The 22,763-nt window shown below is 37.9% G+C and overlaps 1 protein-coding gene across 1 annotated transcript in view; it reads left to right on the forward strand.

Annotated features, from left to right (window-relative positions):
- The window catches only part of SCAPER (S-phase cyclin A associated protein in the ER), a 125,296-nt gene that overhangs the window by 28,224 nt on the left and 74,309 nt on the right, over positions 1 to 22,763 (forward strand). The window contains exons 16-18 of the mRNA XM_054387894.1: positions 9,824 to 9,960; positions 13,570 to 13,635; positions 21,460 to 21,586. Of these exons, the coding sequence (XP_054243869.1) occupies positions 9,824 to 9,960; positions 13,570 to 13,635; positions 21,460 to 21,586 (330 nt within the window). The remainder of the gene's footprint in view (positions 1 to 9,823; positions 9,961 to 13,569; positions 13,636 to 21,459; positions 21,587 to 22,763) is intronic.

The following is a 22,763-nucleotide window of genomic DNA, read 5'->3' on the forward strand; positions in this document are numbered from 1 at the left end:
TCAGAGATAAAAATAGACTTCATGTAGGAACACTTTTCCCTTGTTCTGCTTCATTCCGGTATATATTATGCAAGAGCTGACAGGTAGTAGTAGATCATCAATAAGATTGATTCACTTGTAGAAGTAATCTATTTGGTCAGGCTCACAAGGAAATAGTTTTGTTATAAATGGAGATACTAAGAAAGCCTGAAGATATTTCTAAGATTGCACGACAGCTTTGTTTCATCTCAGCTTTTTGGGTTTTCTTCGTTGGGGTATTTATTAGACCCCAGCAGAAGAGGATCTAGATTTCTCTTCAAGGTAAAATCTATTGATTTTGAAACAATGGTAATCATATGAAAGCAAATTAAGTTCTATTCACACTTTTTAGTTATTTTTAACTTTTCTTTTGTCAGGTCTCATTTATTCATGTAGATGGCAAAACTCTTTCAGCAGGATGGTCATCTTTGCTTCATTATAGTTCTGAAACTTACAATGCTGTCCCACATTTCACCTCTGTCTTCAAGTGCAGCAGCAGTGCTCTGTCTACATTTTCTCCCTTAAAATGCATGTCTTCTTCCATCAAACTTTCAGTTTCACCTTTTTTTTCACACTGCTATTTTCTGTGCCATTGATTTCCTATCCCCTCTCTTAATATTCATATTGCTTTCAACTCAGCAAAAGATGTAAACAGTACATGTAGTTTGATCTCATTGAGTTCACTGGAATCAATTAGTATGTTCAAAGTTCCCACTGATGGCTTTGCTGAATTTGGCAGTGAAAAGGTGCCTTCTGAAAGGTGACAACACACGGTGGTTTCATTAGACTGAGGAGTCTTGGCAAGGGCCTTATTTGTTCCAATCTGTAGCCCTTAAATTATTTATCCATTTTTATACCCCTCTGCTTTCCTTTTTTGTCTTTGCCTTTTCTTGTCTATCCTAGTTTGCTTTCTTTGAACCATTATCCTATCTGTTGTCTGTGTCTCCTGCCATTTTAATACCATGGTTGAAAGGCACTTTTGGAGTATAAATCATGTAATCCCAGGCAGTCTATGAATGTTTCTGATACATGAAAAGTACTTCTAAAAAAACCCATGAAATAGATAACTTGACAGGGGTTTTGTTAATTTATATAAGGTGCATGCTAAAATTTTATGTATTCCAAAGCAAGGTGGAAGAGCTTTAATGAGCCTTTACTTGCATACGTGAAAAATGTGCCTTTTTTTTATCAGGGAAGGAAACTGACTCTAGTGTCATGGTGTAAATGAAACAAAGAACTTCTAAATGCTCAAATGAAAATACAGTGTAATGATGGAGCAAAGAGCTTGTTGCTGTCTGAAGACTGACAGCATTAAGATGTGAAGATTTATAGAAAGATAAGGGTTTATTGAGCCACCCACATTCCTTTTAAAAGCATGCATTGCCTCCTCTACAGTGTGGGGTGTTGAGCTGTCTGGAGTTGCAGTGCAAACTTTTCCTAGATTGTAGTGGGATCTGATTTACAATGTGTATGACTCTGCTGGCAGGTTCCCCTGGTACAGGCACTCTTATGCTGGCAGGACTGTGCTTTTGCCAGGATGTGGGGAGAAAACAGAGTTGTGATGGTGCGGTTCTGTTCCAGCCATGTGAGCTTTATAGCTAGCACAACACACAAGCAAAGCTGATGTTCGTCGTGAGTTTGAGTTTCTAAAAGCTTTCTAGGGGCAGGAGGCTGTTTTTCTTCAAGAAATCAAGATGTTTTCTCAAAGTCGTGTGCGGCTTCCATTATTTCTTACACAGGAAATGACTGAGGGTAAGAGATGTGGGAATGTTTTCTTACCTGACCTTTGCTCTTGTTCTTCAGAAAATTTCTTGTGGAGAAACATGGCCATGTCTGGACTTTGCTAATTATTTTTGTCTTTAATTCACTGTATTTTCCTTGAATTATATATAACTTGTTTTATTCCTTCAGCCTTAGCAGTATTGGGGAAAATAATTTTTGTTTTCCCCTCTGAACATTCATGTGTGTCTTACATGCGTACTTGGATTCACTGAATCATAGAATATTTTGGATGGCTCAAAGACCCATCCAGCACGGCTTTGAACATTTCCAGGCATGGGGCATCCGCAGCTTATCTCTGGATAATCTGGTCCAGGCTCTCACCACTCTCACAGTGAAGATCTTTTCTTACATCTAATCTAAATCTAACCTCTTTCAGCTGAAAGCCAATACCCCTCATCGTATCATTACTTGTAAGAAGTTCCTCTCCAGCTTTCTTGTAGACTCCCTTCAAATACTGGAAAGTAAGGTCTCACCAGAGCCTTCTCTTCTCCAGTCTGAGCAATCCCAGCTCTCTTAGCATGTCTTCAGGGAAAGGGGTGCTCCAGCTCTCTGATCATTTTTGTGGCCCTCTTCTGGACCCTCTCCAACAGTTCCATGTCCTTATGCTGGGGGCTGCAGAGATGGATGCAGTACTCCAGGTGAGGTATTCCCAGAGCAGGGTTGAGGGGGACAATCACCTCTGTCAACCTGCTGTCCACACTTCTTTTGGTGCAGCCCAGGATGCATTTTGCCTTCTGGGCTGCAAATGCACGTTGCCAGGTTGTGTTAAGCTTCTTGTCAACCAACACCCCCAAGTCCTTCTCCTCAGGACTGCTCTCAATCCACTCATGCCCCAGCCTCATATTTGTGCATGGGATTGCCATGACAAAAGTGCAGGACGTTGCACTTGGCTTTGTTGAAGTTCATGAGGTTGGCATTGGCCCACTTATCATTCATGTCCCTCAGGATGGCCCCCCCTTCCCTCCAGCACGTCAACCACACCACACAGCTTGGTATCACTGACAGATTTGCCCAGGGTGCCCTGTTGACTGCAGTTGACATGAGTGCAACTGTCCAGCCAATTCTTATCCACCAAGTGGTCTATCTGTCAAATTCATCTCTCTCCAATTTAGAGACAAGAATGTCATATGAAACAGTATCAAATGCTTTGCTCATGTCCTGGTACATGAACGTGTTGTCTCTCACCAGTTGCCTCCTTGTTTTCCATGTGCTTTAGCATAGTTTCTAGCAGGATCTGCTCCATGATCTTTCCAGGCAGAGAGGTGAGACTGACAGACCTGTAGTTCCCCAGGTCTTCCTTTTGTCCCTTTTTAAAAATGGGGATTATGTTGTCCCTTTTCCAGTCAGTGGGAACTTCACTGAGCTGCCATGACATCAAATATAGTGGATAGTGGCTTAGCAACTTCATCTGCCGGTTCCCTCAGGACCTGCAGATGCATCTTGTCAGGTTCCAGCAACTTGTGCACCTTCAGGTTCCTTGTATGGTCTCAAACCTAATATTTTCCTACAGTCAGCAGTTCTTCATTCTCCCAGTCCCTGTCTTTGCCTTCTATGACTTGGGTGGTGTGATGAAGACTGAGGCAAAGTGCTTGTTGTGTACCTCAGCTGTCTTTTTTTTTTTTTATCTTAGTATTCATTTTTAAGCTCTTGTCTAGTGTTTAATTATTCAAGGCTCTGGACTTTCATGTGAGCCTGATTTTTTTTTTTTTTTTTTTTTTTTGGCTGTGAGCTCTGCCTGCCTAATGTTTGCAGCCTTGGTCTTCTGCTGGTGTCTGCACACCAGTCTCTTCTGAACGTTTGAGCAATCGGTTGTGACCATTATAGTATAAGGAGATGATCTTGACTCAGCTCTAGTGGTAAATAATACTGAAGTCATTTCTGCAAAATACAGTGGTGCATATGGTTTGGTCGTATGTTGAGCAATATTCTTGTTTCTGTTATCCACAGAGTTACAGAATATAGACTTCATTTTAAAGTCATGTTTTTCTTGGCACCTGATTATAGTTTTCCAACAGTAGCCCATTTTTCTTCTCTGTAGCTCAGTGGAAGCAATCTAAATCACCTACAAACAAGAACTCCCCATCCCAATAAAGCCTCAGGTTCCAGCTGAGTTTGCTTTACTCAATTTTTACTTTTTTCCTGAGAAAGGGAAGATTTCTGGGTTTTTTAGAGAGAGGCTGTATGTTGCCAGAAGAAGGGAATTAGGCCAAGCATCTGTGGTCCATTTTTGTTTATGGATGTTTCTTATCTGTTGGATACCTGTGATCCTTTCAGCACAGGAGCTCTGGCCTTGTAATTCTGCTGTGAGTACGTTTGTCCTAGAAGAAGCTGTCATGAAGGATCAGGTAATTATGGAGTTTAATCCATGCTGCAGTTTGTGGAAGGTCTCTCAGTACTCTATACATCAATTCCAGTTTTTGTACTTTGCACAGCAATAGCTTCATACCTTTAATATATTGCAAAGTCCTGTTTTTCTTGGCAAAACTATACATGATTAATTGTTTATTGGCTGTGCCTCTAGTTGTGATAGATCATTGCCAGCAGCAGCAGCCTTCCTCCTTTTGGCTTGGGGATCTTGGATATTCACAGCCAGTAAGAAAAAGTACTGCGGGCAGGGCCAAGAGTGCTCTCATTTCCCCCTTTCTCTTGCATGCCCTTGCAGCTAGAGGATAATGTCAGTGCCTTCCAGCTTGCTTCCTCATCTGCAGAAGGATGCATTCTGTGTCCACTGTGCAGGATTCTTATCTCATGGAAGAAACAGCTTCACTTTCCCTTCTGTTCTCACATTTTAGAGTGAGAAGTGGAAAGGGAATGATACTAAAAATCCCAAGAAGTACCTGAAACCTACTATTCATAATAAAATTTGCTATTTATCTTAGGGGCAGGCTGTCTTATCACTGAATTTATAGCCAAGCAAAGTGACTGAAAGTGCAGTGAATATCAGCAGTAAAACTACTATTTAGTTCGGACATGCTGAAAAGCAGTGTTAGTCTCTCACAGAAAAAATTAAATCTTAATTAAATTCAAGAAGTGAAGGAAAAATTACTTCTACCATGAAAGGTCAGTTTTAAATTAATAATAAAAGTTTTTTAATGCTCTACACTCATCTTTTAAAGCACATTCGAGCACAGAAATGTGAATTGCTAAAATCTTGAAGAAAATAATATTTGAATAGCCATTTTTTAATAACCTAGTTCTTTATATATGAAGCACTTAGAGTAACTCTAATGAGAGCAGAAAAATAACTTCCCTATTTTGAACTTTCTCCATATTTTGGAGTGGATCATCACTTGTGGCATTATAAAAGGATTTGATCATGAGCATTTGATCATTAGTGACCATTTGTGTCATTGGTTATAATGTCAAAAATTGAAGTTTGCATTTGATAGAACTCATGGTCTGCAGCAGCATCTGGTTTTCATATTAAATATTGTCCCAGGCTATGAGGGGAAATTTTTTTTTCTGAGTTTTGTTGAAACATGTAATAAAATAATGGACAAATATTCTTGTGGTAACACGATTTAGAATCCAACTTCAAAACGGTCTCCAAAAATTGGCAAGTACATTCCCCTAGCTGATTATAGTCAAGTAAGACGTTGTTATTGCTGACGTTGGTCATAAATATCAAAAACACTTTAAAATTATTTTCTGCAGTTACAGGATATTGTTTATTTTGAAACAGGTAAAGATGTTAATCCAAAAGATCTATGTGGACTTTATAGCAGCTACTGATGATAGCAATTATTATGTGACATAAGCCTCTGCAAGTATTTCTTTATAATCTTCTTCATGTTTATTATTATTTTAATGCGGATCTGAGAGGGCAAACAATAACACGTGTTTGAAAGTTGTGAAGAGAGCAAACAATAACAAGTGTTTGGAAGTTCCGAAGATCAGATTCTGATAAATAGCTAGAGTCAGGTATTTTTCAAGTTGCCGTGGTCTGCAGGATTAGGTTAGAAAACATAAGAATGCCTTTTCTTTCCAAACTTGGGATTCAAGGTTGGAAAGAATACAAAAATAATAAGAATAACCAGTCTTATGGTATTCTGGCACTTCTGTTTCACTTCTGATGGGAATCCAGAACTACAGAACGGAAGAACGGAATGAAAATTAAGAATAATATAGAGAAAAATCCCAACAACTATGAACTTTTTTGGATTTCAAGAAGGTCATTTTGACTCACTTTTTTAGGTGAAAGTCCAGTAGCTGGAAGGGTTTTCCACTTACAGTAATTGACTAGTTTACCCATAATGGAAAGATGCTAATTAAGGGCTGTGTCACAATGTATATTGGGAAAGTCAAGCCTTTACATGCCTGTTGCTGCATGGTGGTTCAGAACGCTTCAGAGCTTATAGAAAGCAGCAGAAAATACTTGATATACTAGGTGATGATCCTGGCCACTCCTGCAAACGTCTGTCTGGCTTCAGACCAGGGGATTTTCAGAGCCTTCCTTTACCAGCTGTTACTGCTGCGCATTAGGTGGAATATCGTGCTTTATGAGAGCCAGTGAGGAGCGACATGCACACAAGAGAACAGGGGATCCTAAGTGATGGCTGCCCTGCAGCAACAGATGCCAGGCTGTGATTTTCTTCTCAGCTTGAGCAAATACAGATGCTTTATTGCAGTATTGTCCTACCTATGCTAGCCGGCCCCAGGCAGAATTCATAAAGAAGGCAATGCTTACTTCAAAAGAAATGAAAGAGTAACAAGTATTTGTGTTGTGCTCCTTCCTTATTTTAGAATGAGGAAATTTTGGTAGGAAGAATTCTGCTTGGCACACTTTACATCACAATTTAATAATGTTACTATAAATACTTGCTGAGCAGTGAAATTAATAGTAGCTTTTATATAATACAGGCAGCCAAAAGGGTCATAATCGAAGAGACTGGGTAGGAAAATAATTTTGTAGTTGTGTTCTGGTTTGATAAATACTTACATACCCAACATTTCATCTGTGAAGGACAAGTAGGTGGATGTTGTTGCTATAATTGGGACATTAAATGGGGAGAGCTGGTCAAGAGTAGATATTATATGAAGAGGGTGTCAAGTGGGAAATTTATTCCCCAGCTGTTGTAGTTTATCTAGATTACTGAGGTTCAGAATCTGGTTTGTGGTATGGTTCTCATCTGAATTGAAGTGAATTGTATTCAACCATATATCTTTTCTGTGCTTTATAGTACTTTGCCACACTTTCCATGGGAAAATTTTGCTATTGTACTTGTTGTGGAGTCTGAAAATGTCACTTTATTTCAGAGAATATTGATAGTAATGCTGTAATCTTTGTAATATGAGCATGTCATACAAGGAAAAGGGATGCAATTCAATGTATAGAGAAAAACTTGGTTAAAAGAAATGCTTAAAATTACCAGCTTCAAGATATGAAAATGATCTGGGTGGTTTTTCAGTCAGTTGAATGACACTAAGCAATAACCAGCAAGAGTATGACTTCATGAGTGACCTTATTAATTTTTACTATAATGGTTTTGGCAGCTTACATTCTCCTGTAGCTTGTAGATAAAACCTCTCTTGCATTTGGAAAGTTTCAGGGTTCTCAAATATGAGTTCTCAAGTATGAAAAGTGATGTCAGAAATCTGATACCTAACGACCATCATAACTGATTCTATTTTAATCCTGAGATAAAAAGTATTCTGCTAGGGCAAACCCACAGAATTCCTGTATTATACATAAGTCTTTAAGCTTTAGAGCAGTCGAGCAGCTAAAATTGACGTTACTGGTGTAGAAGCTGAAGCTGCAGCAAGCATATTTGCTGGGTGTAAATACAGATATTAATAACAGAAGCTTTCATAAGAAAAGAGCCTTTACTTATTAGTGCTTTGGATTTTTAATGGCCTGCATCCTCTGAAGTTCTGGAAGCTTACTAGTGTCTTGAAGGTTTAGGGCATTACGTGCTCAATATAGCACAGGCTCAGGCCAGTAGTGCCCCTTCGTATTGTCATAAGAACAAACCCAGAATGCCTCCGTGGAGAGGGCAAATTCATCTGAGTAAGTCTTACTACATTGAGCAGTTACTTACATGAAAATAATAATTAAAAAAGGAAAAGGCTTTTTGAAGAACTGACTAGATCAGCCAGTTATTTGGCATTACGTATATGAGAAATAAAGACACCCTGAAATGGAATAGTTTCATTATTGCTTAAATAAAAGCATTCAGAGGATGACAAAAGTTTGCTTTCTAAATATGCAATGGCTTCACTCACTTTCATGCACTTACAGGACGTGCTTTGATAGCATTTTAACCTGTCCAGCTAATGGTTGTGCAGGAAAATTTTCTCCTGAATTGAATTATTTAAAGGATTGGACATACTGTACTGTGTAAAGGTTTTCACACCCTTTATTTTTTCATATATCTGCTTGCTGCTTAATAAAACATGGGAATAAATACTTTTACACTGCTGTGAACCATAATATAACAGCAGCTAACTTCAGAGGTCAGTTGTCATTCAATACCAAGCTCTTACTTAGAATTGTTTCACACCTGAATGGTGTGGATCTGCCTACTGTGATAATCCAATGCTTTGATCCACACCTTCAAGAAGTGGTTGTTTTTGTGACATGAGGTATTATTGCTCTAGTCTTACTTTAATGAGCTTTATGTATGAAGTCTGATATTAATCCGAACTGCCACATGTGAAAGCTGAGAACTCTGAGAAACATCAGTCACAAAGGAGCTTGAGAGTTCATATGAACAAAGTGGTTTGTAACCATCCTGTGTGCTTTTGACAGCAAGACCTCTTCTGGATCTCACAGGCTGATAAATGAAATGTGATTTTTGAACCCTAGAGTTCCCTTTGAGTCATCTGCTAAGCAAGACCTCTTCTGGCTCTCACAGGCTGTTAAGTGAAATGTGCTTTTTGAACCCTAGAGTTCTCTTTGAGTCATCTGCTAAACCACAGATAAGATTAAGAAAAGGAGATGAGTGTCTGCTAAGGGGATACAAGACTTTGCCTCTCCTATCTGCCATCTTTGCAGTTGCCACCATGGAGAAGAAGACCAGCAGGTTGACTGCACCTGGAGGGAGATGTTTTGCCCCTTCTGTGAGGTGGTGTCCATTTCAAAGTGCAGTGTTGACTTCATGTTGCTATCCTGTCACCTTGAAGGGTTTAGTAAATAGTTTGAAGATCTGGTGAATGGAGCTCTGTAACAGGCTGCCCAGAGAGCTTGTGAGGTCTCCTCTGGAAACATTCAAAACCTGCCTGGATGCATTCCCGTGTGACCTACTCTAGTGGAGTGGAGGAATGCTTACAAAAGCTGTTAGGATCATGAATGTATATAGCACAATCCATGGTTTGAACAACTTGGACAATACATCGAGGAAGAAATGTCCAGGTACACTGGGAGAGTAGGCAGCATTATTTGTAGAATTTGCTTAGATGATTATGCTTCATTTCTTCTGTTTAATATTAATTCAAGTATTCCTTTAGCATTCATATGATTTAAGACGGAAATTTCATTTGCTGTTTTGACCAAATATATATTGCTAGCTTATATTATGCAGCAGTGCTTTACAAAAATTAAATGGGCTTTTTCCAGGAAATTTCACAGAGATTTATTTTGTTTTCAACAGGCATAATATTCTTCTGAATCAGTGAAAGAAAGTATAGGTTTTTTTCTGGAAAATATTGTCTATAAATTCTCTAACACTTCACCTTTTACTTTGAATTTTAAGGATAGTTACTAAAAAGGAAGAAATAACCACATCTGGTAGTGGCATTAATCATTTTCAAGAAAAAAATTACCCTTCTAGGCAACGATGACCTTTACTTCATAATGTGTTCACTATTCTGTACAAAACCAATTATAAGCCTCAGTATATTAAAAATGGAGTAAATACATTCTAATAACTGGCAGTAAACCAGGTGCTTATTGTTACTTAAAAATTTCTCTTTATTTTCTTCATTTGATGTTAAATATTTACCATTGTTGTTTCCTGAAAAGACAATCTGTAATGAACAGATGCACATGCTCTAAGGTTCAATATTATTTCAATATTTTCTGCAGGAGCACTTGTCATTAAAAAAGTACATTGTGGACATTGTGATTGAGAGCTCTGTTCCTGTGGAGCCCTTAAAAGATGGAGAAGAGAAACAAAAAACTAAAAAGAAAGCCAAAAAGCTAAAGGCACGGATGAACTCCAGGTACTACAAGTTTCTCTTTTTTTTTTTGCCTTTTTTTTTTCTTTCAGTTTTGTTCTAAAGTTTACCTTTTGTCCTTTAGTATGAGTGTAGTGGGAGGCTGAAAAAAAAGTTAAATTATTTGCTTTGGGAGTGTCTTGAAAATAACACTGATGAGCCTAATTTATGGCCACTTTCTCTGATTGAGGAGGAAAACTGAATATCGATCTGGAGCCCTTGGTTTCACCTGTTAAGAGCTTTTCTCATAATTGGATGCCAGTGCCCTGCCAAAACTGTAGCCTCTTCTAGCATACAATAGCATGTTTAAATTTGTGTAAACCATGCCTATTTTTCTTCCTAGCTATTGATTTTTAAATGAAGTATCAAAGAAAATCAATAGTAATCAACAAATAGAAGTCAGCCTGCTGTAGTGTCAAATCCTGTGTCTAAATTTAATCACTTTTTGTTGCCTGTCACAACAAAAAGAAAGTTAAAAATATCTTAAAATGGAAAGTGAGTTGTCAGACCTGCAATTTGTCATTAGTCTAAAAAGTGACATCTGCAAGTGACATCAGTATGATGTGCAAGACATCATTGTATCATGAATTGGCAGTGTCAGTCTTTATAGCTCAACAGTCCCCAGGTGAGGTTAATAGTTAACTGAATGTTGTAGCACCCTTTTGCATTTCTCTTTAAAAATACTTCTGAGAGGGTAAGAGTCATTGTTACAGATTTCTCTGATTTGTTTTTAAGCAAGGAGGGTTACAAATAAGTGAAGAGCACCTGAATGGATTTTTAGAGCTGCAGTAAAAATGAGATGGTTTATTAACTTGTAGTAGTACTAATAATGTCTTCAATTCAGTCTTCAAAACCACAATGCTTTTACAGTCTATAACTGCTTCTGATTGCTTTCCTCTTTGGATGAGTAAATCCACCATTTGAATACCACATTAGAACACACTGTTGAAACTGGATAACATTCTTCCCCGTTTCTGATTGCTCAAGATGCAGACTTAGTCTTACTACCGTTTGATTTAAGGCAAAATGGTTCAATTGTAATTCTTTCTCAGGAGCTGCTTCTATTGAATTTAGTAGTAATTGGTTATTGGCATTGATAGCTGAACTTTTTCAGAACATTTTGATTTCTTGCAAATCAGACTACTGGGTGAGTCAGCATATTTGTAATCAAAAATTATAATTAAAACTAACAAATGGGCATCATTTTACAAAGGTAATGCACACTTGAAAAATACAGAGCAAGTTTCAAGGTCAAAGAGGAGTTACATTGGTGATAAGAGGAAATTCATGTTCGTTAAGCTCGTTTTTAGTTTTACAGGGTACCTAAACTTTTTACTGAGATTACTGTCTTTACAGGTAACTGTTTCACAGGTGCTAGTAGCTTATCTAACAAACCATGATTTAGTGCATATTTGCAACTATTCCTCTTCCCTGGAAAAAGAAACAACAAACCCCCTTGTACCTCAAGATGTGAAATTGAGTTTCTCGAAAGCTGTGATACTTTAAATAAGTAATCACATCCAAATAGGATTGTGTTGCTCTCCTGAGTTTCTAGATCTTAAATCACTGTTACAATATCAAAGCAACAAAGGGCAAAGATGAATGGGGGAAGAGATTGTGATGAATGGGTTATTGGATAAGTTGAGAAGTTTTTTGTAGTCTTAATAATAATATTTATAACCTGAAGTCGTTTAACAGGTGCTGTAGTAACAACTGATATATAGCTAAGTAAGTTATCTCAGGTTAACATGTATGTGCGACTAGCAGAAGAGTATTTTGATACCCACATGGCAAGAGGAGGCTTGATGAAAACTAACATCAAGGCATAGAGTTACCAGCTAGGTAGTATGCACAGTTGAGATATCCTTCATGATGGGTATAAAGCACTCCAGACATGTTCATTTAGTATCAGATATTTGAGGTGATTATTCATGTTTGACTGACTTGTCTGTAGGAAACTCAAAGCTGAAATGTGTTGTTTCTGGCTAAGAGGCAGGAAAGAAGGCACAAGGTTAATAAAGGAATCTCACCTTCATATTTAATACTAAATTCAGTTGTGATTAATAGCTTTATTAATGATCCACAAATCAGAGCTAGTGGAACAATATTTGCATGTGGCATAAGTTGTGTGGGTTAAGCAACCCAAGGGAAAATTTGAGTAACTTTGAAAAACTTGATGAACAGAAGGGTGAACAGAAAATATGAAGAAACATTTTGTTTATGTACTGAGAGAAGCATTAGGAATAAAATCTTTACTATATTTTTATTTGCAGTGCAGAAACACATTTCCCACTGCAGGCCATTGTCAAAATTGTAGATTTGAAAAAAAAAAAAAAAACAAAAACAATTGGATATATGTAAAGCTGACAAGAATGTTGACTGACAGCAGTTAATATTCCAATCACCTTGAAAATTAATAGGACATATTGTTTTGATGGGTGAAAATTGCCCAGTTTTCCACTTATGTCTGGAGGGGCATTTGTTGTTTTCCTCTGGGGCTTCTTATGGTTGCTCTTGGTAGGGACAGGCATATCACATACTTCATCACAGATTTAGTCCACTGTGCCAGTAACATTTCCTCAGGTGTGTGTACAGGTTTTTTAAGAATTTGCCAAGCCATGAATGATGTCCTTTGTTCATCAAAAGAACACAACTTCAAGAGGCTTGAATGGTGGACCTCCCTGAGGTCCCTAGGGATCCATGTTGCATCTGTGAAATCTTCAGAACAATAATTGAAAGAGAAATTTTAATGCATCAAGTGTTTTTAACAGCTAAATGCTTTTACTACCTGTTGAATGTTCCATCATCACGGGGCTCTGTCTCCCAGAACTGAATTTTTCTGCATCACCGTAGTGTCTGGATTAGTTTTACTTTGTTTTTTCTTAAAAAAGGGTTACAGGATTACCACTGTGAATCCCATTTTGGTTGATGAGCTGGTCATGGTATGTTGACACAGGCTGGCTAGAGTCAAAACAAGCAGTGCAAAGAAGTCTTCTCTGTCTCTCTACTTTTGGCATATTTCCTACTTTTTGGCATATGGCCAGAGAAAATAATACTTCTGAGGGAGTGAAGAGGTTTGTGTTTCTGATTCCAGCAGTAGAACAGTTGTGGTACAGGTATTTACATTCTATGATGTATGCCTAACAAGGGTCATTGTGTTATAATACACTCATTAGTTACATAAACAATACTCCTGTGCCTGTAACTATAACAAATTAATTATATATTAAATATAGTCTCTGTGATGTAGTGATCTTCTGGCCTGCATTACTTGTCTAAGTTACTAATGCTTTGATGAGATGAATGTGATAATTTCATAGTAAACAGCAGGTTAGCGCAGCTGTTCCATGTATCACGCAAACCATTTCCTACCGTTTGGAAAGTCAACTTAAAACAACAGTTTGTGTACTGATGTTATTCTAAAGTAGTAATATTAATCAAATTGTTAATGGCCAATGGTTAAGTATCAGCACGGGTTATGACAGGGTAGAATTGACAGAGTTGCAGTGCATTGCTATGGAATAGACAAAACCCAAAGGTTAAAGTGATCTTGCTGCTATTACATACTGTGCACTTTAGACAATAGTCAATAATAATGGATATTTTCTCCTCCAGGGCAAAGGAATATGAGAGTTTGATGGAAGGAAAAAATGCTGTCTCTGATTCCCCATTTAAAGCCAAGTAAGCATTTAACTTCATATATTTTAGACAAACACTTTTTTTTTTTGTCTGCATCAGAAGTGCTTCTGAAATTCACAGTGGAGGAGGTGCAGTAAGGTTCCCATTCAATATCATAAACCATGTGAGATACAATAGAAAAGAGAACATAATGCTTGTCCTTTTCTTCCCGGGAAGCAAGAAGGTTCCAGCTGTGTACTTTAAGACTGATAGTGAATATTTAGCACGAGAATTCTGAAGCTGAAAATCTTACATTTTGCTTCTGTTTTGTCAGAAACAAAGGTTCATACAGTGAAAAGCACAGGTATTTTAATGCACAAACATGTTAATCTGACATTTGTTTGTGTTTTTGTTTTTTAAGAGAATAGACCTTTTTATTGTCTAGAACAAGGCATAGGTGAAAACAGTTAGATGGTATGCTTAAAACAAGACCTATCATCACTGACAAATTCTGCCTCCTTAGCTGGAATTTGAAAATTTCCAGGCTTTTGCCTTCTGATTCTATTGGAACTGGTTGGCAAAAAAGATGCAGAATATTTTGATTTCCAAAGAGATTTTCATATGATCTGTCATCAAGTATTTTAAAAGAAACTATCTAGATGTAGATTAAGTGCAAATCAGTTTAAACATTGAAAGTGGAGCACATGATCAGTCCTTGCAGAATAGGGAGGTTGCTGGTAGAGCTCTGCAACATATTCACAAGTGACTTGAAAAAGAAGGCGAGTAATGAAATGACAGTTTGATGATCGTGATGATGCAAAGATACTCGTGCATAGTAGGGACAAGAGCTGATACTGAATGATAATTTTGAAGAGAGTGAGTGACTGGGCAGTAAGATGGCAGACAGGTGAAATCCAGTGTATATTAAGTGCTACACAAAGAATTCCATTATGTAGGATTGCTTGGGCCATCTACGTTTCTTGAATACTACATGAGTTTTTTTGTCCTAGGAAGGATGTGCCAGGATTGTTAAAGGTTCAGAGAAGGCAGGAAATCTCTGTTAGGGATTGAGTAAACTGGTACTTAGCATTCTGGTGAAAAATGTGATAATGGGAGGAAGTTCTGGTGGGGATACGTTACAGGGATCTACATGGTCATAAATGGCATGGGAAAAGGATCCCAAACCATACACTGGTTCTTAACATATGGATGTATGGAGCTTACTGACAAAATCATGCAGATGCTAACAGATTCACTGCTGCAGTTTTGGGAAACTACATCCAGCCCAAGAGATTCCTAAGCTGAAAATAGGGAAAGAAACAAATTAGTAAAGAGGATTATGCATGCTTGCCCTATTGTTAATTTTCCTCCAACGTCCATGTAGAGTTTGCTGTTAAACAGGATAGTGGGCAGATGGTATGCCTTTCTTACAGTTGTGCTCATGAGGTCTGTACAGGTCAGGCTGTGGTCTCTCAACAGTTGGATTCAAAAATCTTCATCCTAAAATTACTCTGGCTTTCCAAATTGGGGATATTTGTCTTCAGAGTAAGGTAATAACCTCTGAAACCTGTGTGTTTCATGGTTGTTTCCTTCAATCATAGATTGCTGATATGCTTTTTTTTCTTTCTTTAGAAGTTACTGTTGGTTAAGATGCTCAGATACTTACTATTCAGATTCCTTGCTTGTATATAGAACTAGCCTGTATGCAGTATCTTTTACACAGTCTTTTCAATAGTTTGAAAGCCTGTGTTTTAAAATAAAAATCCATCACTGAGGTTTGACATAACAAAAGGAAACATCTCCACCAGATGGCACACCTGCATAAACACACTAGGGAGGAAAGTTCTGTTGTTGGCTTCGTTTCTTAATAATCAGCACTTCAGTTTTCAAGGTTAATTTCATGGCATACTAAGACTTCTAGATGTGTAGCTTCTGTGTTTTACTTTTCTTTGCTACCAGAAATTAAAAAAATAGGGTCTAGCTGTCAGAAAGTAGAAATGTGTGTGTTTGACTGCAGATATTGATAAGCTTCCACTTCAATTCATTTCCGATTCCGATGATCACTGGTGTCATTTGGCCAGTTGTCTCAGTTACAGTGCAAAAGATACTCAGTTTTTTACATTTTTAAAATTTTCTTTTTCTTTTGTAATCTCTTGACTGATCCTGACTTTACAGTTTTCATTTCTCTTCACTTAACAAAATGATAGTGTGCTTTCAGGCAGCATCTTCTGTTGCATCTGCTTTCTTATTTGTCTCTGTTAGGACTGTAGCCCTTTTGGTGTGAACTAGAGTGATGGCCACTGTGTAGCTGAGATCTTTTGTCACAGGTCTCATGGGGGACTTCTTTTGCAGTTTTCACATAGAAACCTAGTGATCCAGCAGATGCTAACATCTAAACTTCAAAAATGTACTTTTGGATATCATTGTTACTGTTATTTTCAAAATTACACAACTTTTTACCTACCATAAGGGCTCAAATGTTCGTCGCCTTTGGAGTCAGGAGGGTAACAATGGGAGCTGAAGTCTGAACTGACTTTTTAAGAAGAGTACTGACTATGAGTTAACCAGAAGTCCAGTTATTTCTATTAAAATTTGTTTACAGAATACATTATACAAAATAGAAGAAGAATAGGGAAGGGTAGTTTTATCCCCTTCTGTAAAGGAAAGGATGAGAGGGTGAGAAATTTCATGAGGCAAGAGCCCAGACCATGTTTGTTTATGTGGAGAAATGTAGTCTTAAGACCACAAAAAATAATAGGAAAATACCTTTTCAGCATAGCTAAGTACAGGATCCTGCTTAACCGAGAAGAACAGGAAGAACAATCAGCTGAAAGAAGAAAACAGTACATGTCCACTGAAACATGACTATGTTGAGAAGCCATAAACCCCGTTAAGACTATTGTCTTTTTAGCCAGAACTGTGAGCTACAGAACTGCTACTGCACCTGGCTGAGAGAGAGAAAGCTCCTGCCAATCCTAGGAGTTTTAACAGCTCTCAGGAGATGTGTAAAGTTACTGAGAGAAGTTACCTCAGAGAACAACAGGGGCAAAACCTGAAAATGCTACATGCATTCTTAGTGTGAAAAGAAATGGCAGTACTTTTTGTTTATCCCAAAGGAAGTTTTGAAGTATTCAGGTTGGAGTGGAAGTATGGTAATGAACAAAAAATACTTTTTAACTTAGTGGAATTTTAAAACAAACCAAATTTCAAAATTCCATTTAAAATATGACCGACTGGTAGGTTTATTCACTTAGCAGAAGCAAATGTGGCTTCGAATGAAATCATTAAATATCACTTACATGCTTATACCACATTTCTTTACTCACTCCTCTCCCCCCAAATTGATTGTGTGTTTGCAAACAACTAAAACCATTTATGGAATGCAATTTCTTATCTGATGTTAGTACTTAGTCATGTTGTCAGTTGTTACAGAAGACAGACAGAACCCAGAATTAGTCTTTGGCAGGTAAAAAGCCTTTTTAGATCACCTTTAAGATTAAGCCACTTTAATATTACAAGACTACTGATTTCATGCTGCAGCTGATAGATTGTTTCAGTAGTTCTGATTAGTTTAAGGTTAGCAGATTTATAAACCCTTTATGCACGAAGGAAGCACTGATCCAAATGCTTTCCCAGCTTTACATTGGTGATACACTAGTATCAGTAAGCAGCCAGGGTTTCTTCTCTTCTGGTAGACGTGATATCAAAGGCAGACCTGTTCCAGTTTCAGAATACTGAAGCTGATTCTTGAGGGGGATTGTATATGGATCCCAGTACTTTTTTTTAGAAACCAGAGTTTTAGAAAATGTATGGAAAGGATTTATTTTCTTTAAAGTATCTTTAAAAAAGAATGTCCTTTAGTGGGAGGATAATTCCAAGCACTGCTTACTTGGTAGGTATTTTGTTCTCTGAACTATTTGATGTGGCAAGAGGAACTTTAAAGAAAATGGACTGTGGATATTCTCACCTGGGAGCAGCCAGTCTGTTGCTCCTGGATTCTCTCCACTATAGGAATTCAAATAAATATGTTCAGAAAATAATCTTCAGAGGAACTTTTCACCACTTTCCAGATAAAAGCCCATTAAAAAACTTAAAGAAGATATGTGAAGCTGCTGATGTAGATGTTTAATGTCTAGCGGTGTTTGGGATTGTGTCAAGATGTAGCAAGGTGTTTCCCGTTGCGTACCAGGAGCAGTGGGAGCGTGCCACGTGTGCCACCATGCGTGTGAATGTTACTGCAGGGGGTCAAAGTGCTGGCAGTATGGAGTAGTGGGGGGGCTCTACATTGCTTTCAGAGCATGCAGCATAGCTCCGTTTCAGGCTGGGTAGGAACTGCCACAGACCCTCTCAGTTCTCTCCAGGTGCAGGCTGCATTGGGAAGAATCGGGGCTGTGTGCCTGGTTGGCATCTGGCCGCCCTCAGCAGGAACATACAGGAGGAATAACCGCTCCTTCTGGACAGGAACCACAGAGAATCCCGTGCTCTGCCCAGCCTTACTAATCCTTCCTTGCATACATTCAGTGTACAGCCAGGAAATCATGGATTTCAATGTGGAAGTGCTGAAATACACTGATACTGTTTCAAGGCTTTTTTTTTTCTAGAGATGAAATGTGGTCTATAAATATTAACAGATCTTTTTCCTTTAGCCTATAAAATACACAAAATCTGCTAAAAATATTAAGCCCATGCTAAAAAGAAGCCTTTAATTCACACAATACGTAGTTTTGTGTATTTTTGTCTATATACTTTCTATATAAACCTTTAGTATGAATATCCCTCATTTTCCCATTTGCAGTGCAAAAAGATCAGATAATTTATTTGTGTTTGCTGAACATAGTGTTTATTAAAGTTTACATTACGATAATGTTCCAAGACCAATCAGTGCCTTGTGTCCATTCTGATATTTCTTCAGCTTTCTGAATTATCCATTTATGGGCAATACTAAAAATCTTAATTAGTGAGATGTAAATAACTTCAGAGAAAAAGATATTAACCTTAAATTTCCTTTTTAGTTAGTCCAGTAAATTTTCAGCTATATATCATTCACTATACAGCATAGTAAGCATTGGAGGAATTAAAATTGTGGAACAGAAGGAGGATTAAATAATTATCTTGAAATGTTTGGATTTGGACTCAACAGTATTAGCATTTTGATACCATGCTGTATTAATCGACATCACACAGAAAGTGTACAAGGAGTACAATATGTACAAAGAGTTCTCTTTCCAAATCCCTTCACAGCAATGACAAATTCAATAGCCAAGCACAAGTCATCTTGCACTAGATCTCTAGTCCTTCAAAACAGTCCTAAAATCAGTCTTATGTCTCTGACACTGCCAAGAAGTCAGTGTAAAGGATATGAAATTAAAATTATTTCTCCAAGTTTCATTTGGTGGGAGGAGGGAGTTTTTATTTCCCTTCTCTTCACCACGTGATCACATAGCATATGTTACCTTTTTTTGACAGAAGACCAACATGAAGTAGGAGGTAATTCTTTAATGTGGCAGAAACAAAAACCTATTTTTCACATTTCTTACTGTATAATGCTGAACACACACTTAGAAAATTTGAATTTTGGTAAAAGAGTCCACAAAGACTTTTAGAAGAAATGGAAAGCCAGAAGATTTTTTTTTTCAGATTTAATGTTTTGTACAGCAGGTTTTCTTAAACTGAGGACAGAAACTGAACATGGCATTTCACTTGTGTGACTTCTTTATAGACTGAAGAGAAGGAAAAGGGGAATTGGGAACAGAAGTAGCGGTGTAATATGAATATTTTCTACTTGAGCCCTTTTGAGCAGTGAGATTTAGATAAATCTTACACACATTTGTGTGCTGATGCCTGATGTAGATTAGTAAAGTACCTTTCTTTAGCCTCTGTGGTTAATCCTGGTTGAATTCCACCCCTCTGATGTTAAATGAAGCAAATGGAAACCAGTCTCACTGTCTCTGTCAGATGAAGTTACAATATATAGCGTGGTGGGGATTTTTCAGTGCTTTATGTATGTTTAATCATGGAATTTGGGTAGATGTTTCAAAGAGAGAAAGTCTTTTCTGCTTAATGCACTGGGATATTGCCAAGACAATAGCCATTGAAAGTCACATTCCAGGAGAATACCTGAAATACTCTGCTTCTAGATCATTATTCTGGACTGCAGCAGTACGACTTTGTTGGTGCTGCAAGCCACTCCTATGCTTCGCAGTCATCTGCTTTACTCTCCAAGTCCTGCAGTTATTTGTGCTTTGGCTTTTAATTTTCTTTCCCATTTTAGCTTGTGGTTTACTGAGTTAGAGATTTTCTCCAACCTCGGTTTCCACACGGAACGTTTTCCACCCAGAAAATCTCATCAGGATGTTTATCTCCCCTTATTTTTCTTGTCTTAAAAAAATCCTGGCTGAATATTAGTGGATCCAGCTGACCAGATAGTAAGAAGTCCAAGACTTGAAATTTTGCAAATAATTTTTATTTGTGCTTTAAAACCATATATATTTTCAGAATCTCTTAAAAGCTTTTAACAAAGCTCTTCTTTTTTTCCAAGTAAAGTACCTGTTTCTTACCAAGTGAAAATTATTCTTGCCCCCAAATAAGTGTTCTGGTTTTTTTTATACACAGACTACTCTGGTAAGTTCCCCAGGCACTCCATTTCCTTTCTCACCTCTCAGGGACTACTTGATGCAGTTTTCTCTTCGCCACTTTAGGAATGCTTTCTGGCTCTTTTACACTGACGACCTCCTATTTTATGTTAAGCATCAGTTCCCTTCCCATCTTTTTTCCCTCCTATAGAGTGCTTCTAGTCACAGCAGTATTTCTCCCACACATCTTGCTTGGTTACCAGCTCCATCCCACTTTCAGTACAAATTACTCAGTAGATCAAACCAAAGGTCCACCGAATGCTGAGCCTGTCATTAGGAGCAGCCAGTAGCAGCTATTAAGGCAATGACTGACAAATGTGTGGCAAGTACTGAATGATCCTTCCTTCTTTCCTTCATACTCTCAATCTCCAGTTAAGGGTCTCTGTTTAGCATTGCTTTCATCTGCCTTAATGCATCTACAGTTGTAGAAGTCCATCTGAGCTAGTTACTGACTTCACATTCAGGGCCAAGAAGGATGAACTGTGAGTGTATTTTGACTGTTTTAATTTAGACCTTAGGATGAAATGAATGGTGCCTTGAAACTGCATATTTCTGCTTGCTCCCTAGCAGGAGATTATAGGTGAATAGCCCAGATGCAGATGTGTAAGATTGAACTGAATCCTAACCCACCCGTGTCCACTTTTCTCCCACCTCTGCATTTTGGCTTCGTTACTGACCCTGATTAATAAAATGGCCTTTTTGAGTTAGTCTGCAAAGTCACTACTTTTCACTTATTCAGATCACCCTAAAGAGATATTTCTTTTATGATGCCTATAAGAAATTAGCCAAGTAGTCTTTCCCTGACTCACTTCAAGAGCAAAGTACTCAGTTAAGTGGGCTGAAAGGATTGAATGATGGTAGAAAAGTAGAAAAGTTTTGAAAATGAAGATGACAAAAACTAGCAGGATAAGCTGTGGAGGGAGAATGGTATTTTTCAGTTCAACGGTAATAGAAGCAAATACGTAGCTAATAAAGGAGCTCCTTTGTGACTGTACTCTACACACACTTTCTGTGCCATTTCCCTGAAGAGTAGGTAGTGGAATGTCATAGACACTCTAAGCCGACTGTATCTTCTTGCTGTATTTCATATTTTACATGCTGTTCTGCATAGGTGACAAAAAACTAGGTTTGCACAGGTTTTTGTAATTGCTTTATTGAAATTCAGTTCACAGAGTTTCATTACAAAGATGAAAATTTACATGATCAGGTGGGTTTTGTGCTTTAACTGCCCTTTGTTTTCTGTTTAATGTGGAAGGTTACAGCGATTAGCAAAAGACCTCGTAAAGCACCTCCAAATGCAGGATAGCTGTTCACTGGGGAACAACAAGGTTTCTGCTCTGGACAGGACTTTGGGAGAGATCTCTCGTATTCTGGAGAAAGAGGTATGGTGATGTTACTGTATAACTTAAGTTTGATCCATAAACTGTCTTGCTCTCGAATGTCATCAGTTTGGATTTGGGAGTGTTCTAAACGTGTTGATGAGTATGTGACCTCTGTGTAACCAGCAGTGTCTGCTGTTGCGCTTCTCTATAGTAGATGCGGTAGTGGGGGCTTTTATCTAGACATCAGGTTTTATGGAGATTCTTTTGAAGAAGCGCTGAAAACACTCATGACTGATGCTAAATCACCTGTGTGTTCATTAGGATGATTTTTAACCTGGGCCATTTCAGTCATCTACTTTATAGTGCATATGGATTTACAAACAGCTTGAACAACAAAGGGCCAAAACAACTAGTAGAGAAGAGAGAAACAAAAAATTGAGACAGCTTTGCTGTCACAGCCACCCTAGTATGACGTTGTGGCTGAGTTTTGAAGAAGCACAAATCTGTTGAGTTTTCCCAGAGTACAACAAAGCCAGCAATCTTTGATGGAGAATGAAGGTATGATGTGCATGTTTGTGGGGTATTTCTGTGCTTTGAATTTCTTCAAAGTGCTACATTTCTAGAGCGTGCTTTGATTTATGGCAAATGTTGGATTTTTTTAATTGACAGCATAGTATTTGCTAGTTTTTTTACTGTGTCATCATGGCCAGTCTGATGCCACAGCACTTTGTGTCTTGATTTTGTTCCATTAGGACCACAGTATGTGAGACTGCAGTTTGAACATTATGTTCTGCTCTCTCTCCAACCATTAGAATATACTTTGTTGTCCTATAGGTAATAAAGAAATAATGACAATTAGTTATGAGAGAAACCAAGTTAATGAATCTGAGGAGGGAGATGCATCATTGTGGTTCAGGGTTGATATCTGTGAAGATGAGGTTGCTTGATGCTTTTCATAGCTTAGTCAATGTGGAACACAATTGCTAATAGGTTGTGCTGTTAAATGCTGAATGCTGCCTGGGATGCACAGGGTTCTGTGGTGTATTCTCGTAGTTGCTTGGAGCTGCTGATCAAATTTAATTTTGAAAGATTTGTGGCAGTTTTGCAGCGTTTGTGTTAATTATTGAAACATCGAATTGTTATTTATTTCAAAACACAGAAATCCTGTTGTTGCATGAAGACTATAAAAATATGTATCTATTTTGGAAGTTATCTAAATTATTGGAAACGGTTTCTG

This window comes from Indicator indicator, chromosome 16 (assembly GCF_027791375.1).
Source record: "Indicator indicator isolate 239-I01 chromosome 16, UM_Iind_1.1, whole genome shotgun sequence".
In the NCBI taxonomy this organism is placed as follows: Eukaryota; Metazoa; Chordata; class Aves; order Piciformes; family Indicatoridae; genus Indicator; species Indicator indicator.